This window comes from Andrographis paniculata, unplaced genomic scaffold (genome assembly GCF_009805555.1).
Source record: "Andrographis paniculata isolate CXL003 unplaced genomic scaffold, ASM980555v1 Contig71END, whole genome shotgun sequence".
NCBI lineage: Eukaryota > Viridiplantae > Streptophyta > Magnoliopsida > Lamiales > Acanthaceae > Andrographis > Andrographis paniculata.
This window is the reverse complement of record NW_026137608.1, coordinates 3,537,924-3,557,273: the sequence shown is the minus strand read 5'-3', so window position 1 is coordinate 3,557,273 and position 19,350 is coordinate 3,537,924. Positions and strand designations below refer to the sequence as shown.

Sequence of the window (19,350 nt, the reverse complement as noted above, 5' to 3'; positions counted from 1 at the left end):
ATAAGATATCGAACATACCTAGACAACAACATGAACATAATTTGTGGATATAGAGTATCTACTAAACTATGAGTACTATAATATTAGTTAAAAATCCTACCAAGTCACAAACTTACAAAATACATACATTATTAATAAATACCTTCACAGTTTTGCATAAACAAATAATAATAAACCATATTCTTCTCTCACTAAAAAAAAAAAAAAAAAAAAAAAAAAAAAAAAAAAAAAAGGCTCTTACTCTTACTCTTACTAACTTATGTTGTCGATCAGCTAGTGAATTCTCATGTGTCTAGGAATTGTGGAGCACTATTTCGTCCGACTCTAAAGGTTTCATTTACTTTTTTGCGTGTTGATATTTAAATATTAATTATTATATCAAAATATAGTATCAATTAAAAAAAATTACAAAAATACTTTCATTAACTTCTTATAATACTGATAAATATTTTTAATATTAAATACCAAAATATAAATATGTCCTTCAGGGACAGACGGAGGGAATATTATTTAGAGCTAATCAACATGGTGCGAATCAAACCTAACCAGCACCATAACTAGTCTTTTTATTTATTTAATCAGAACCCACAATTCTTGGCACCAATATAAATCACATTTTTCACTTCCAATTCCTATTCCTATATATAATTAATCTCTCGGTACAATTTTGTTATTTCTTCTCCATATTTCTATGTAGAAATCTGTTTTCCTTAAAAAACCAACAAACAAAGAAACTATAAAACCGACCTTATTTCCAAAGCATTGGAATCACAATATGGTGCATTTGTCCAACCCAAAGGCATGAAAGAGTCTTCTCCCAGCAGGCCATATTCGGGACCATACGGTCGACCGAGGCTCAGTAGCCTCAAGAACATGCTCCTTTTCTGTCTCATCCTTACCGGCTTCACGAATTTTGTCGGGATCCTCTTCTTCTTGTCCTGAATCCCGACTGCCCACCTCGGAAATCTCACCGGGTTTCTTGTCGAACAATCCCTTGAACTGTTGACGGGTTCTTCGCTGGAGTTCCTGTGTAAACCATGTTGTATCATATGATCATTTTTTGGTTAGATTGTAGTGCAAATGAATACAACGTAGCTTATTTTCGCTGTTGACCTGTTCTTCCTTCCTAAGCTTAAGAAGTGCTGCCTTTGCCGTTGGCTCCGACGATTTATCAGCAGTCATCATCTGGAAGCATCAATTGTGTCGGATTGATTGTAAGGGGAAACACAGTCAGCAAATGGAAGCTCACAACTAAATGAGGCCGTACCTGATTGAAATCAGCTCTGGCTTCTTCGAAATCTCCAGCATCCATGTAGGCCATTCCACGTCGGTAGAGAGCTTTAACGTGATACGGGTTCGTGTCCAACACCTGAGCGAACACAACTCAAGTTCGTGTACACGAACACTAAAGTCCATGAAAGATTGGTACAAGAAATGAAGTATACCTTGTTGCAGGCTTCTATCGACTTCCTGAACTCACCCAATTTCAACCAACAGGCAGCCACATTTAGGTTCAACAAATTCTTTAACCGAGCAATAAAGAAAAGAATTAGCACCGTGAACAATATCTTATACTATAAACAAAGCTAATTTCTTCTAATACTTACTCTTGTATCTGAAAACTCTTTACCCTCCTGGTCATCTTGAGGATTAACATGATTGAATTCCCGTAGAACCTGAAAGCTCACCACCAATTCGAATAAATATTTATAACACATCGGACGAGATCAAGAGAACTCAGAAATCGTACATGCTCATATTTCGCCTTAGCAAGGTCGTACTTTCCTTCTTTGAATAACCGGTTTCCCTGAAATAAACAAGACAGGAACTTATTTGTGTCACCATGATTGTGATCCCTAATCCAAAAGCATTTCCTTCCCTAATCTTTATGTCTTGGAAAAACCATGACATTATAAAGGAAGTTTTTTAAGAGTAGTATGATTTCGGATACCGTGCTTTTAATCTTCTCGACATCGTCCATTATTTCTCTGAAGTTGAAACCAGTCCAATCCTGCACCATGAGTTACAATCAGCAACAAGATGCATGAGGACAAATTAAAATAAATAATCGTAAGAAATCTAAAATATACACACCTTTTGCTTCTCATAATCAAGAAGTTCGATCTCCCATTGGACATGAGCACCCTCAGGTACTTCTGCTGGTCTGTTCATATAATAAGAGAATACAACAATTGAAAAAAATAAGAATCGTTCAGCAACAAAATATCTTGAGCAACCAAGTTCTCATAACATTATTTTTTTTCATGGCAACAAACGTGTGAAGTATTCATGAATTAGTACAGTAACTAGAGCTAACCGTGGAAACTTGTCGTAAGCAAAATCAGGGGGGCATGTTACTAAAGCTATCTCGCCAGGCAACATCAATCGGGTGCACATTTCGAGCCCTTCAGGTACCTAGCATCAGAAAATTTTCAAATATTAACGACATAATATACTGGAAGCCAAAAACAATTAAAAACATCAACCATTTCAGACAGTGTGCTTCAGCCACTCCCTACCAACAGATCTAAATCCAAAAATCTGGGAAATAACAAACATATATCGAGCAGAAGTTGGAATATTAATTTTATTTTTAAATATTATTTCCAAAAGTAGTTACAAGTATTAAACGAGGCTTACAAGGCCTTCTCCTGATCTGAACTCAAAAGGCTGACCGTTGTTATTAACTCGTGTATCGTAAAAAATGGTCTTTTCTTCATTGAGAAGCATACCCTTGTAATGTACTTGCAACAGACTGTCTTGTAGCGGGCAATCCATTGGAAATTCACCTAATTATTCGAGTACAAAGAAAAGTGCATAGCCCAAATTTTAGCATGGCAATGGTAAAGATGATTTACCAGTAGGAACAGAAAGTTTAAGTTATAGTTAGGAAAAATTCAAAATGATAAATTGGAAGAAATAAAATATAGTATTAAGTAAAGGAGAAAGTCTGAAACTTTTTGTTACTAGGAAAATAAGGTATCACATAGTACCATAGGTTTCATAAACAGTATATGATACCAAGATTTTTATAATACATATACTCCATGGCATTTCTTCCTATATTTTTTGTATAACTTGTCAACATAAATAGGTTCACTTGGAATTTAATGGCATTGGTAATACAAGACTAGAATGAAAGATGCACTATTGGTAATCATGGCTGAACATATAGAGATTGAGATTACCTCTTCCATCACGTAAACGGCGTTTTATTAGTCGCCCATCTCCCAAAACATCCCGGACCTAAGAATACATAGCCATTACATAAATAATAATTCTCTCGACCAGCAAAATTGTACCAAGCTGATAAGTAATCATTCCTCAAGAATATAATTGAAAAAGAACGGTCACTTGATTCAAACATGATAAGCTAGCAAGGTTCCTAAAGTTAATATTTACCTCAACGTACAGTTAATGACTGTAATTTCCCGTTCCCAATAAAACCATATATAAGACAAGTAAAATTTACCTGAATAAAGTGTACCAGCTCAACTTCAAAGTGGATTTCAGTGATGCCTGTAAGGGAGGGAATGATAGGGCACTCACATAAATACTCCTTCATGACATAAATTACGGCCTTTTCTCCACGCGACATTGTCCCGATTCCCATCTGAAGACCTTTTGGAATCTGTGGTTCAGAAAGAACAATAATAGGAGCTGAAATGTATATTCTTTACCTCAGATTCATCATAAAGAATCTGCATAAACAATACACCCGGTGCTGTAAGAAAAAATTATATATCCATTTACCTCAGATTTCCCAAACGTAAAGATAAAGGGTTCTCCTTCTGTATGTGAAAAAATCATTTTTCCATCTCCTGACTTGGCTGAAATCCTATAGAAATCAAATGGAAGTATAATTGAAAGATTGAAAGGGGCCTTGAGATGATTGTAATGCTAACAAAAGGAATATGAAGTTTGCTTCATATTGATCTCAGAATTACTTTAAGAAAAAGCACCATTAGACATTAATAGAAAGCGAAATTTTCATACCAAACTTTTACTTCATACGGCTCCCTGGGTTGTTCCCAGCCCTGTCCTTCTTCCTTCACCTATTAATGGATTCAAAGTTTATCTTTGTTGCTTCGATACTACTTTTAGCTTAGAATAAAAAGGAAAATTGTAGAACTTATGAATTTGTGTAGAAACAACTAAAGTAAAAGAGGGAATAAGATGTAGGAGCTATATTGGTAAGAGTAGCTGAATTCCATGGGAGAGTGGAAGTGAAAAAATTGGCTAAATACAGCCATGCATGAATAGTTTATTACATCACCTTCTTTATAACCCCCAAATCTTCAGTAACCACCTGAAAGTTTTTCAAACTATGTCAAAATGATATTGTAGAAAAAGCAGTACAAAGTGAAATATAAGTGAAAAACAAAAAACAACTTAAAGGTTCTTGAGTGCGATACTTTTAGCAGAAATAAGATGCAAGTGATCTATTTCCCTAAGTAGTAATAGATCATGAATTTGATTACAATATTACATAAGGGAGACAGTGAGAAGTTTCATTATGCTGTTTAATCAAACCATTAATATCCAATTAGTAAGAATGAATCTAACATTCTTGCCTTGGCTTTGGAGAAATCAATCAACTCAATCTCAAAATGAAGTTCGTCATCCTTGGGGAAGCTACCAGAAACTGAAACGGGGCAGCCCTCCTCACCATAATGCAGCTCAGGTTTCATCTTGAACTGAAATGAAGGTAGCATTAGTAAACTAACCCCACCAGGTGGAATCACCAATATGGATTGAATACCATCATTGTGTTTGATCAATATACATACTCTCTACTATGTATCTTCTTACAATTTCATTCCAATTTGTTCAATTCTTTGCTCGCGGGAATTTTTTACCCACTATAAAAAATCTCTAGGATACCTGTAGGTTAATTTTATAACTAACAACTGGTTTATCATTCCACATACTTATTCTGAATTAGGCACTATATTAGGTGTATCTATCTGAATACAAATGATAACGAGAAAAGAAATAGGCATCATTTAAAGTTTGAAACCAATGAATATAGACAGAAGAAGGGCTAGGAATCTCGTATGACAACCACGCATAAACTGCACTTGATTTATAGTTACTTTACAAAGAAATAAACTAAACAATGTTGTAATGCACCTGGAACTATTTTACGGAAAAAACAAGTTCCAAGAGCATACCACAGCAACTTCACCAAGAAACATTGTCGGAATGCCTTCTAACAATCCCAATATCATCTTGCTTTTACCCAAAACTTGCCTTTTCGGGACGCCGTTGCCTACAAATAAACAGACTTTTACTTAAGAAAAAAAATTTTACAAAGCCTAACAGTATAAAAGCATCCAATGCAAAGACAAATGCTTCACAGATTTAGATAAACAGCTGCAGCTGATAATATAGAACACTAACTGCATAATATTTACCCGGCGACAAGCTAATTCAATTGATATTTTTAAATGAACCGTACAAGTAATTCCATGGCCAAACAATGCAATCGAACAACTATCCGTTCAATCAATCCTACTCTCATCCAATTCTACATATTCCTGATGAACTGTCCTTCACTCTCTAGAACATCTCACAAATTTCTTAATCTACCTCACCTCCAAACTCTGCCCGTGTCGACTCAACAACAACTCCATCAAGTGTACGGATTGTGCAGTGATATATAACCTGCAGACATCAATTCTGTCCTTCAGAGACATATCGAATTCCACATGGCAACAAGAATCAATGTCTATCAAAACAATAATGAACCTGATCACCATCAGAAGGTGCCTTGTCTGCAGCTCCAGGTCTTACCAAAGCTTTCATCAAACTACCTGGTGTGATTTTCTTTCTCCTACAGAATATTATTATTCAATCAACTCAGAACGAAGGATGAATAAGAATTGATTGGGGAAGAAAAACAGGGAGCGAAAGCAAGATGCCTTTTTTCATCTTCGGAAAGTGGTTTTTTCTTCTGCGATTTCGATTCTAGCTCAGAATCCTCTAGCACAGCCATATTCCGTCTTCGTGTTGTCACGTTCCAGCCTCAAATTGCGAATTTCAGCTCAATTGTTGTTGATGGAGATGAAGCAGTTGGACAAAAAACCCTAGAAAATTATGGAATTAGGAACACTGTTGGTGTAATTACAGTACGCTGATGAGCTCCATTCCAACCGTCCCTTCTAGAAGCTCTCTCTTTTTGGTTTGTTTATTATGTTTTTTTTAAAAAAAAAAAAAAATTAATTTTGATCCAATATCCAAAACAAAAAAAAAAACGGAAATTGTTGATGGAAAACTACACGCCCATCATCATGTACAATTATACGTAGAATTATACACCGTCATAATATTGCTACGTTGTCATGTATATCTCAATATATAATATTATTATGCAGTTATTACAATTATACACGATCATATTGTTACATGGGTCATATATATATATTTCAATGTATAATTATATATGAATATGTTGTTACACGGCTGTACATTTTTGTTTCGTTCTAAAATATTTTTTTTTGTTATATTTTTTATATATATTTTTTAATTTAAAATAGTTAATATAATTAAAATGGAAAAAACAATAATAATCATAATATAATTAAAATTAGTTCAAATATAAATATTTATCGAGTATATTCTTTTGGAATATTTTGTTTAAAGTTCTACTATTTATAAAAAAAATTTCTCTTACAAACATCCAATTATTGTATTGAAATAATTAATTAACTTTTTAATACTATTATAATATGCAAAATTAAAAAATAGTTGTGTAATTGGATGTTTATAAGAGGAATATTTTGTTATGAATAATTGAATTTTAGACAAAATTTTTCAAAAAATATATTTAATATATCTTATAAATTTTTATTTTTATTAAAATGATAAATTTTAATTATATTATGATTACTATTGATTTTGTCCATTTTAATGGTATCAACTATTTTAAATTCAAACTAATTTTAAAAAATAGTTGTATTCCAGGTCAACTCTGGTCGGGGGTTTAAATCCATGACCTCACGGTCACAAGTCCAACCCCTACACCACCAGACCATCCTTTACGATCCCTTGTAAGTATATAGTGTAAAAAGTCGTAGTAATTGTGTAATAATAATGAAAAAATATGGATAATTTTATGGTGATATGGGTATTTATGAAAATAAGACTATTGTTTCGAGAGACACAAAAATGGTAAACAAGACTATTCTATTGGGACGGAGGGAATATTATTTTTTATCATAATATTTATTAAAAATAATAATTAACTGGATCTGGTAGTCAAATCAGCTAATCGAATAAGTTAACGCATAACAGCTAATCGAATAAGTTAACAGTTAATTGTCAAACACCCCCTTGATCCGATGATCTTACAAAGACCGGGTCGGGCAGTGGTTGCCAGGTCCAAGCTTCAATTCGGATGAGTCGATCGTGTGTATATGACATCAATATATCATCCAACTTCTTAAACATTAGATTTTTAGTAAAATAAAAGCAAAAAAGAAAAAAAAAACACTCAAACATATATCCTATCGAAAAAAAAAAACAGACACATTAAATAGTCAATCATCCACATCTACATCAGGAAAAAGCATAGATTCAAACAAAATCACGGAAAAATATAACAAAAAACACACAATAATTAACACATGTCTAGAACAAACGTCGGTATAAATAGCTCCACCAAAATCATAAACCAAACATAAAGAGCCATACAAATTGCAACTCGCAACAAAGGCTTGGACAATTCATCGCTACGTTTAGACGTAAGAAAGAAGGAGGGAAAAAACTAAATATGTCAGCCAAAATACATGAAGATAAAAAAAAAAGAATAACTTACTAGTGTGGTGTGGAGGTTCGGGGGTCCAAACCCCTGACGTCTTCAGATCACCTGTCATATATGATTCGTCTAATGTTCTTCTCGGCTCAAATTATCAAATAATATTTGTAACTTTCTTTTTATTTAATATAAATAGTATTTGTTTTTATTGGAAAATATAAATAGCATTATTAACTATAAATGGTGTTATGTTTGGTTGGGAACAGATGTCTTTATTTAGAATTTGATTACTGTATAACTATAGTATTATTTATATATAAAAAAATAATAAAATATTACATTCATATTAATGTATAAAAAAAACAAATTAAATTTCAAATTTGAAAATACTAAACAACTAGGCAAATCATATCTTATTGTAGCATTAGGTTATTTCCTTTGGGACCAAATATCTAAATATTGTTAGGTTTCTTTGGGTTGTTTACAAGACTTTTATTTAGCCATCTTTTCTTAAGAAATTATTAAATGAAAACTTTTATTTTTATTTTTTATATTATACTTTATCCATCTCAATTTCATAAATAATCACGTTTTACTATTTTTGTTTGTTTTTAAACAATAATCTTATTTTCATAAATAATCATACCTTCGTAAAATTATCTTTCATTATTATTATTATTATTATTATTATTATTATTATTATTATTATTATTATTATTATTATATAAATATCACTATTTTTTTATTTTTGAATTAAAACACATTCACAAGGGTAAAAAATTTATTACTTATACTTTATTCCGACTACTATAATATATTGAACGAGTAAATTCAATTTTTTTACGACTCAAAATTCAAACAATGTGTTCTTTATCAAAATTTCTCACCTTTCTATTATTTGTAAAACAAGATTGAATTTTAGTTATATTAGGACCAAAATTGATTTTTTCCCTAAATATTATTACTACAATTTTTTATTTTATTTTATTTTATTCCACATTCAAATTTGGATAAATTAATCACATAAACCAAACCTTAAAACAAATACGAATGCCCTACAAATTACAAACAACCAACATATGGCCGAAAAGTCACGTGCGGTGCGGGTGCATGAACAAAATCTTTGAACTCATATGGGCCCCCAAATATTGAAGACCGGGCCCGATCATCAGGCCCAACTTTACAGCCCATCCATAGAGGTAATTAATGACAGTTCAATTTTACTGTTTATATATACTATTCCTTGCGTCCATTTAATATGGGTGGATTACTGTAATGCTGGAAATTTAAATAAAATATAATTAGTAAAAATAATTATTGTGTAATAAAAATAATTATAAATTAAAATTAATATAACTAAATAATTTAATAAAAAATAAAAAAATTTTAAAATTAAAATTTAAAATAGGATTAAAATGTATAATTATATTTTCAAAAAATAAAATAACAAATTACGTTAGCTATTTAAACTTTAGGGACAGAATTCCGTTACAAATATACTATATTTTTTGTAATTGGCAAGTTTTTTGCTTCATAATAGAATCTATATCCAACCACGCGGCAAATCAGATTGTACATAAACATATCGATGGCGAAACATAGCCAAGAGTAGGGAATAAGTGAATATGTTGATATTTGAGAGCTATATTTTGTGGATGTACAAGTCAAACCATAAATGTAACATATGATTATTAATTCATATATATCTCAAGTAGAAGCTTCAAATGAACCTGAGTGTAAGGGTGTGTTTTTTCAGGGGATTTCGGGGAAATTTGGATTTGAATTTGATTTTTATTTGAATTTTGAAGTTAGTTTGGATTTATGTGTTTCTTTCGTGATTTGAGTTGAGTTTGGAGAGTTTTAATGTGTATTGATTTGATGGTAATGAATATAAGAATATAAATGTGTATTAATTTGATTATAAATTTATTTTAATCTACATATATATTTATAAATTTTTATTTATTTGTATGATATAAAATTTTATTCTCTATAAAATGACACATATATTATATATATTTTATTCAATTATAATTATTATAATTTTTTTTAAATTTATAATTAAAAAAAACTAAAAAAAAAAAAGAAACAGCACCCGAGGTCAGACCCACCCTCCCCCAAACCAAACAAGTTTTGGCAAAATTACTATGCAAACACCCAAACTTGGGCCGGAGAAACATACCCTAAGTTTTTGGATAATTGGTTTAATTGTTGTACATGATTTGAGTGTTTGCACAGTAATTTTGTCCAAACTTGGGTTGAAGAAACATACACTATAAGAAAAAATTATTTTTGTAACAAAATTTTTTTTGTCTCTTAATCTATTTTTTCCGTTACTAATGACATCAGAAACAGAATTAGGAATGAAATTACGTTAGTTAGACAAACTTTAGTGACGTAATTCCGTTACAAATATATTATTTTTTTGTAGTGATACCCTAAGTTTTTGGATAATGGATTTAATTATTGTACATTATTTGAGTGTTTGCACAATAATTCATCGATTGATATGTTAAATATAAATTTTTTTATAACAGCGCTACGTTAACAAATATTTCATGTTTTCTATTGTTTTGAATACATTTTCATTTATTACTTTTAAAATTATGTTGTTATTACTATGAGTTTAACACATGATTATTGTTGTGCTTTTTTATGTATGGTTCATAAAATAGTTGTACATTTACTTTGACAATTGACATTTTACTTGGTGGTTCGAGAGGATTTTAGATGTGTATTTTTCAATAAAATCAAATACTACATTCGTCCAAAAATTATATTTATATTGGGCATGAAAGTAAAAGAATAATAATATTATATTGATAATTAGTAAAAAGTATGAGTAAAATTTATTTTGTCATTGTGAGTATATTAATGTAAGAGTAGTATAATTTGTGTAATGATAATGAAAAAGTAGGAATAATTTTACAATGAAACTATTGCTTTGGAAGGGATAAGAATAATAAATAAGACTATTGTATTGAGATAGAGAAAATATTTATTTTTTTATTATTTTTAGTTAAAAATAATTTTTTATTTTAAATATTACAACAATACTTATTTATATTACATTCCATATTTATTAAAATTTAAATTTTTATTATTTAAAACTGCCAAATTAAGTCCCCGTACAAACACATCCTTAATTAGTAGTAATTGTGCGTACATAATCGGTCTCTTCACCCAAACTAATTTTTAAATCCCAATTCTAAAAAAATATAATAAAAAAAAATACAAAATACTTTTTACAAAAGTCAAAAAATTGAAAAAATTCAAATACTCAAGTCAAAAAATCAAATAGTATTCAACTTTATATGCTAACATATTCTATATTTTTAACATAATTATCTATATTATATATTTCTTTAGTCACATTTAAATTGTTCAGTTTAGCTCAATCGCGGAGTTTTAAGTATTTTGTAATTAATAACTAATTAAAAAATATATTAATAAAAATAATTATGATTTAATAAAAATAATTATAGATTAAAATCGATATGATTTATGTTAAAATATATTTAGAAGCAATATACTCCCTCCGTTCCATTGGAAGGATTACATTTGTTTTTTGCACGTAGATTTTTTAATATTAGTATTATATTGGATTGTAGTAAAAAAAAGCAAAAATATCCTTATTGGTATGGTGTAATATAAAAATAATGACATTTGCGTAATATAATGTAAGTTGAAAGGGTATTTATTATGTTAGGTAGGTAGTAAAATTACTAAATTAGGAAACGGTAACCTTGTTTTGGAACGGACGAAAATAAAAAATGGTAACCTTTCAATGGAACAGAAGGAATATTATATTTATGCTAGTTATCTTATTTAAGAGATTCGTAGAATTCTTGTCTTATTTAGACGATTCGTATATCACTATAAATATGTACGTATTTTTATGATTGAAATAGAGAATTTCAGTTTCATATTCTAACATGATATCAGAGCCAAATTCTCTGTGTGTACCTCCATGATCCGTTATATCCCGTATATATTTTTATATTTTATTAATGTATTTGCTTATATCAACGACCATATTGTTATTTTCATGTCGTCTCCGTCTCTACTCACTACAAAAAAATAATATATTTGTAACGGAATTCCGTCCCTAAAGTTCACGTAGCTAACATAATTCCATTCCTAATTCCGTCTCTAATGTCATTAGTAACGGAAAAAGTAGATTTAAAGATAAAAAAATTTTGTTACAAAAATAATTTTTTCTTGTAGTGACTACTCCACTGACACAGTCTACTTTCGACTCTAACGCCATTGAGAGTCATATTTTCAACTCTAACTCTATTGAGATCGAGAGAGTCCTAATTCTGATTCTTATCTCTATAGAGTGAGCGAATCGTGTTTTCGGCTCTAGTTCCGTTGTGAACGAGCGAGTCATGTTTCCAACTCTAACGATGTTGAGAGTTTCTTCTGACTCAGATCTAGTGGACAACTACACCACTTTCAGTCAATCTTGGCGAATTCAAATTTGTACGTGGAGGATCTCGACTATATCTTTCTCAGTCACTTCTGACAAACTCAAGTTTGTTCTATCATATATTGAGTTTGAGGATGAATGTTAAAATATATTTAGAAACAATATATTATATTTATGGTAGTTATATTATTTAGACGATTTGTAGGATTCTTTATTTAGAGGATTCCTATATATGTACGTATTCTTATGATTGGAATAGAGAATTTCAATTTCATATTCTACCAATTAAATAGTTTAATTAAAATAAAAAATTATAAATTATAAATTTTAAAATGTAATAAATTTTATAATTATTTTTTTAAAAAATAAATTATATAAAACGGACGAAAATAAAAAAAAAAGATAAACAAATTAAACGAAACGAAAATAGTATAAAAAATTAATGATATCTGAGCTTCCACGTCAATGGACATGAGACAACTATGTCGATAATCAATGGCAACATTAACAAATAGTACTCCCTCCGTCTCAGATATCGTGTCTGCTATACTGTAGACACGGTATTTTAGGAGGAGTATAATTAGTAGATAATTAAGAATGTATTAGTGAAAATAATTATCTTATAATATAAATAATTATAAATTAAGATTAAGATAACTAAGTAGTTTAATTAAAATTAAAAAATATTAAAAATTTTAAAATGAGATTAAAGTGTGTAATCATTTTCCAAAAAAGAAAAGTTACATAGTATGTGGGACGGACAGAAACGGCAACGTTGACATGATATCTGAAACGGAGGGAATAATAATATATCTCTGCTGTTACATCTCCATCGAAATTGCTGCTACATGTTTGCCTTGTCTGCCATAATACTACTACTAATAATAATATTTTTTATTTATTATATAAAATACAATATCTCTTGTATAATCACAATAGTACTGCAGTATGAGATGCTGACACTATAGCTTACGACAGCACATACGTAAAAATCTCGTAGCGATAATTTAAAATCACTCTACTATATTATAGTATTATGAACTAAAGCTACTTTTAAATCACAACGAATTAAAAATATACTTACGTTTCATTTATGATATATTGTGCTTAAGATATATATTCTAAATCCATATAGTCTATACTGAATTGGATTGATATTAATAATTAATTTTTTTAGATGAATTTTTGCAAATTTAACTGAAAATTTTATGACTTTCGTAGAATTAAAGATTAATTTTTATTGATATATATAATTATATAAGTTTATAAATATAATATATTTATAATTAGAGTTATTATATATAATTATATTTTTATAAAATAAAAAAATAAAAAAATAATATATAATTATTAATAAGGTAAAAATATTAACATATATAATTCTACTATATTGTATATTAATATTTTTAACTTTATCATTTTTTAGGTATTATATTATAATTCAATATATCAACTTATTTTTATATTTTGTATCAATTATTATTATTATTATTATTATTTATAATATATTTTTTACATAAAAAAATTATTATGCATATAAATATAATAATAAAGCATAGTTTACAATTTTTGAAGAAAATATAAAAATAAATAAGTAAATAGATATAAATAAATGGTTTAGCGAAAAAAATTATATAAATATTTACTCTACTGTCACCGATATGACGATATAGTGTATTCGATAATTGAAAAGAGTACAATAATATATATTTATTATGATAATAATATTTTTTAATATTATATTTATAATATAAAAATATATTTATTTCAAAATAATTGATAAAATAATTTGTTAATATATAGCAGCCCAAAGCAACATATAACCCCTTTGTTGAGACATGCAGCAATGCTGGAACATATGGAGATCTTCTAGTCAAACAATTTGTACGGTCACTAAAGAGCAACGCCTTCGACTGGTACATCAACTTAGAGGCTGGTTCCATCGACAATTGGGAGCAGCTAGAGTACGATCTTGAACAGGTTCTACAGCATGAAGAGAACCGTCAGCATGACCGAACTCACCAATATCCACCAGTGGAAAGATGAGTCAATAATTGATTACATCAACCACTGAAGAAGTCTAAGCCTCAACTGCAAAGACCGTCTGTCCGAGACTTCTGGCATAGAAATGTGCATTCAAGGAATGCAGTGGGGCTTAAAATACATCCTACAATGGATCCGACCTTATATTTTGAAAAACTCACCACTCGCGCTCATGACATAAAATTGAGCATGATGTCTAGTGGAATGTAGGGACCACCTACTGAAGATTTCTCAGAAGATGAGAAATACATCACTTCAATCAGGGGGGGCGGTCATACTTATAACACTTCTAGAAATGAGAATAAACTTTCTACTCACTCCTAGAAACGAGTATAACTTTCTTCAGCCTCCTAGAAACGAGGATAACTTTCTACAGCCTCCTAGAAACGAGGATAAAATTTCTGAAATCTCCTAAAAAACGAGGATAAACTTTCTAAAATATCCTAGAAATGAGGATAAACTTTTTTCAATCTCCTAGAAACGAGGATAAACTTTCTACAACACTCCTACAAATGAGGATAAACTTTCTACAACACTCCTAGAAACGAGGATAAACTTTCTTCACACTCCTGGAAATGAGGATAAACTTTCTATAATCTCCTGGAAACGAGGATAAACTTTTTGCAATCTCTTGGAAATAAGGATAAACTTTCTACAATCTCCTGGAAACGAGGATAAACTTTCTGCAATCTCTTGGAAATAAGGATAAACTTTCTACAATCTCTTGGAAACGAGGATAAATTTTCTACAATCTCCTGGAAACGAGGATAAACTTTCTACAAGACTCCTTAACACGAGAATAAACTGTTAAACAAAAACAAACAAATTCAATTTATTTTGAACTACGTTATGACTTGATTCCTTCACCGGATACGTAGACAACTTGGAATATAACTCCGAGTACAATCAATTTTGTAAAAAAAAAGCCCTAATAAATAAATTGGGCAAAGAAGAAAAAAGTCCAAAAAATAATCGGGCTTTTAAAAAAAATTATTTGGACAAAAAAAAAATTATGTAAAAAAAAAAAGAAAAAAAAAGTTTCAGTAAAGAAAAAATTGACTTATGTTTCGAGACTCATTTACGCCTTAAACGCTTTGCGTCGGCTTAAACAAGTCTCAAGGGGGCATTTTGTAGACATTAAAAATTAAATGACTAAATTAAATTAAATATCATGTATCTTGGAAGAAAATAAAATTCCAATAAAATAAATATATGGTATTTAATTATGCACATATGTTAATTTTTGCAATAAATATCAACCATTAATGCAAAAATCTGCTTAAAATGGAAGATATTGTACAAATATTACGTGGATAAATAGAGTCATCATAAATTTGACAACAAAATAAATTAATCTTGTCAATAAACGAAATATATAAATTAATATCTTTCGAAAAAGACAATGATATAAAGATCTTGGCAAGAAAGAAAGGCGTGCAATCAAATCCTACATGAATGAAAAACGGCATCTGATGGAAAATGAAAGATTATAAACTCTTCCTATTGGCCAATCAGGACGCGCTACGTGGCACCATTCAAAAAGGAAGACGAGGTCACCCCTCCCCTATAAATAGGAGTCATGACCAGTTCATTTGGCACACCGAAGTTGCATCGAAGATTCAAGCAAATTGGTAAGTCTCTAGACTCTTTTTATATTGTTCTTCATGTTCTTCGTGTCCTTCGAAGCGTTCTTCGTCGAAAGTCACTAATTTGGACAAATAATCCAATATTGGTTGACGAATCGATGGAGTTAATGTTCTTCGTCGTATGCCAGAGCCGGAGGAAGGATCAAAGCTCTCAAAACCGTTAAAGAATTCGTCAAAGCCAAGGGAAGGTCCCCAAAGTTCTTCTCAAAACTTCAAGATGTTCATTGTGTTCTTGAACAAAGCATCAATTAGGTCCTCTTCGATCCAAAAGTCAAAAGGACACGCCGCCAAAAGTGTTATGTAGCACCAAATCCACCTTTTCAAGGATCAAAACTCCAAAAGCCGTTGAAAAATCCATCAAAGCCAAGGAAGGGCATCCAAAGTTCATCCCAAAGCTTCGAGGTGTTCATCGTGTTCTTCACCAAAGCATCAACCAGACCCTTTTTGATTCAAAAGTCAAAGGAACAAACCGCTAAAAGTGTTATGAAGCACCAAATCCACCTCCGCAAAGATCAAGGCCTCGGATCGTCCAAAAAAAGACATCAAATCCAAGTCAACGATCAAATCGCCCACACGGAGACCAAAGCCTCCAAAAGCGGCAAAGTCAAAGCAAATATTAAAGCCATGGATCGTCTAAAGAAGACATCGAATCCAAAGCCGATGATCAAATCGCTCACACCGATACCAAAGCCCTCCAGAAGCGGCAGAGACAAAGCAAAGATTAAAGCTGCGGATCGTCCAAAGAAGACAAAAAATCCAAAGCCAACGATCAAATCGCCCCACGGAGACCAAAGCCCTCCGAAAGGCAGTAAAGCAAAACCAAAAATCAAAGTCGCGGATCGTCCAAAGAGGACATCAAATCCAAAGCCGACGATCAAATCGCCCACGCGGAGACCGAAGCTCTCTAAAAGACGGAAAAAGGCAAATCAAAGATCAAAGCCGTGGATTGTCCAAAGAAGATATCAAATCCAAAGCCGATGATCAAATCGCCTACACGGAGACCAAAGCTCTCCAAAAGGTGGCCAAGAAAAATCAAAGATCAAAGCCTCGGATCGTCCAAAGTGGACATCAAATCCAAAGCCGACGATCAAATCACCTGCACGGAGACTAAAGCCCTCCAAAATCTGGCAAAATCAAACTGGAGACCAAATCTCTTCGGATCAAAGAAGCCATCGAAAACAAATCGACCCGGAAGGAGAATCAAAGGACCCATTTAGAGAATAGGACCCACTTTAAATACAAATGAAATATAATTTGTACAAATTTTGTGTTTATTAAAAATAACACAATTTTTTGTCCAAAGGGATTTTTGGCACACCCAGTGGGACCTCTCTACCTTTCATCTCTCTTTCCGACGAACTTTCAACAACCATTGGCTTCCTACAAAATCAAGACTTTTAACGTTGCGTCAAAAGTTGCTGCTCAAGCCGCCGTCGCCGCCAAAGAAGTTGGCGCACCCATTGCATCCAAAACCTCAAGCGCTTCGACAAATACTGGAATGACAACACGAAGCATGACCAAAAGAGCATTGTCATTATCTGAAGACACTTCTCCAAAAATCACAAAGCAAAGTCCACTCTATGAAGAAGACGACAACTTCAAGAGTACTGTCGCATTGTTCACCCCTCAACAAACTGCAAGTCATTCAACCGCATCAAACTCTGCTCCGGTGATGACTACCAACGTTTCAAATATTGAGGACCCAAAGATTGTGGATCAAAGTCTGCTCTGCGATGAAGATCAAAGCTTCAAAGACACTTTCATGCCACCTACTCATCGGTCAATTTCAAGTCATTAAACCACATCAAGCTCTGTTCTGGTAATGACTATCAATGCTTCAAATATAGAAGAACAACTTGCAGTATTGACCAAAATCATTGAAAAGATGTCTTAACACATGCAACAACAAGACGCTCTCATAAAAAAACTTATCACAAAGCTAGACAAGCCTGAAGAATCCAGTTATGCCATCGAAAAACAACCATCTTCTCCAGCAGTCCGAAATAAAGCAGCAACATCTGTGGAGCAATGTCATGACAAAGAAAAGGTGGCGGAACCAAATCTATTTCAAGGATCATCCAACTCCTGCATCCATATATCCCAACTTGACAAATATATCAAGGGGGCAATCAAAAGAGGATCCGAAGGGTGTTCAAGGCCGACGCACACTTACACCAAGCCTTACACTGCAAGGATTGACGCTCTCAAAATGGCAACGGGCTATCAACCACCAAAGTTTTAACAATTTGACGGCAAAGGCAACCCAAAGCAACATATAGCGCACTTTGTCGAGACATGCAACAATGCTGGAACATATGGAGACTTAGTCAAACAATTTGTGCGGTCACTAAAGGGCAACGCCTTCGACCGGTACATCAACTTAGAGGCTAGTTCCATCGACAATTGGGAGCAACTAGAGTACGAGTTCTTGAACCGGTTCTACAGCACGAAGAGAACCGTCAGCATGACGAACTTACCAATATCCACCGGTGGAAAGATGAGTCAGTAATTGACTACATCAACCGCTGGAGAAGTCTAAGCTTCAACTACAAAGATGAACCCGTAATTGACTACATAAATTCCAAATAGAGTATTGAATATAAGATGGTTGATATGCATTCGCCAATTGTGACTATGATATGAAAAAATGCGATTTTTTAGAATGTACTTTATATATTTGCTAGCAAAATAAATAATTGACAAAAGTGATAATTGAATATATATCTAATCTATAATTATTTTTATTATACAATAATTATTTTTACTAATATATTTTTAATTATTTAATAATATATCTGTCATAAATTCTCGTGTATATAGTTAAGTGTACATCATAACTTGTACCGAGGGAGTATAATATGTTCTCTGAAATTTTAATTTGTAACATAAAAAAAAATAAAATCAGTAACAACCTCCAGATATGTATGTATATATTATAATAATACACATAGGGTTTGATTGTTTTGGAGTTTGAATTTTGAGTTGAGATTAAAATAATAAAAAATTTGAATTAAAATAATTATATAATATAATATAAATAAGTATTGATTTGATATTTTGAATTTAAAATTAATTTTTATTATAATAAAAAATATATATTTAATTTGATATTTAAAAAAAAATAATTTAGGGGTGTGTTCGGTTGTAAAATTTTAACAAAATTCTACTATTCATCCAATTTTTTTCCCCCAAAAACATCAAATCAAACACCTATTTTTCATTTTTTATATTATACTAAAAATTAATTTTACATTCAAAACATCACATCAACACCTATTTATATCACATCATACAACTATTCAAATTCAAAATTTTTACTATTCAAATCCTAACTCAAAATCCAAACCCCCAAACAAACACACCCTAACATCGTTACCAATACTCCAAAAAAAACACACCCATAAATGTGTTCGTGTGTGTTGCTCTCTTGGATTTCGAGTATATATATATATATATATATATATGTATAT

General features: G+C 31.2%; 1 protein-coding gene across 1 annotated transcript; it reads right to left on the bottom strand.

Annotated features, from left to right (window-relative positions):
* Positions 1–542: 542 nt before the first annotated feature.
* Positions 543–6,151, bottom strand: LOC127264965 (peptidyl-prolyl cis-trans isomerase PASTICCINO1-like). Its single transcript, XM_051294579.1, has 20 exons — positions 5,925–6,151; positions 5,752–5,836; positions 5,598–5,667; positions 5,175–5,272; positions 4,575–4,697; positions 4,277–4,309; positions 3,997–4,055; positions 3,754–3,838; positions 3,473–3,631; positions 3,189–3,246; positions 2,641–2,789; positions 2,318–2,415; positions 2,095–2,164; positions 1,952–2,011; positions 1,751–1,807; positions 1,608–1,676; positions 1,446–1,523; positions 1,268–1,369; positions 1,114–1,185; positions 543–1,026 (listed from the first exon to the last, which is right to left on the bottom strand). The coding sequence occupies exons 1-20, from the start codon at positions 5,996–5,998 to the stop codon at positions 769–771; spliced, it is 1,857 nt and encodes a 618-aa protein (XP_051150536.1). The 5' UTR covers positions 5,999–6,151; the 3' UTR covers positions 543–768.
* Positions 6,152–19,350: the final 13,199 nt, after the last annotated feature.

Excerpts from the sequence above, each read along its gene's own strand:
- LOC127264965 (XM_051294579.1), bottom strand. The coding sequence starts at position 5,998 with ATGGCTGTGCTAGAGGATTCTGAGCTAGAATCGAAATCGCAGAAGAAA. Across the intron at positions 5,668-5,751 it reads CACCTTCTGATGGTGATCAG|GTTATATATCACTGCACAAT; the intron begins GTTCATTATTGT and ends TGATGTCTGCAG. Across the intron at positions 2,165-2,317 it reads GCTTACGACAAGTTTCCACG|ACCAGCAGAAGTACCTGAGG; the intron begins GTTAGCTCTAGT and ends TTATATGAACAG.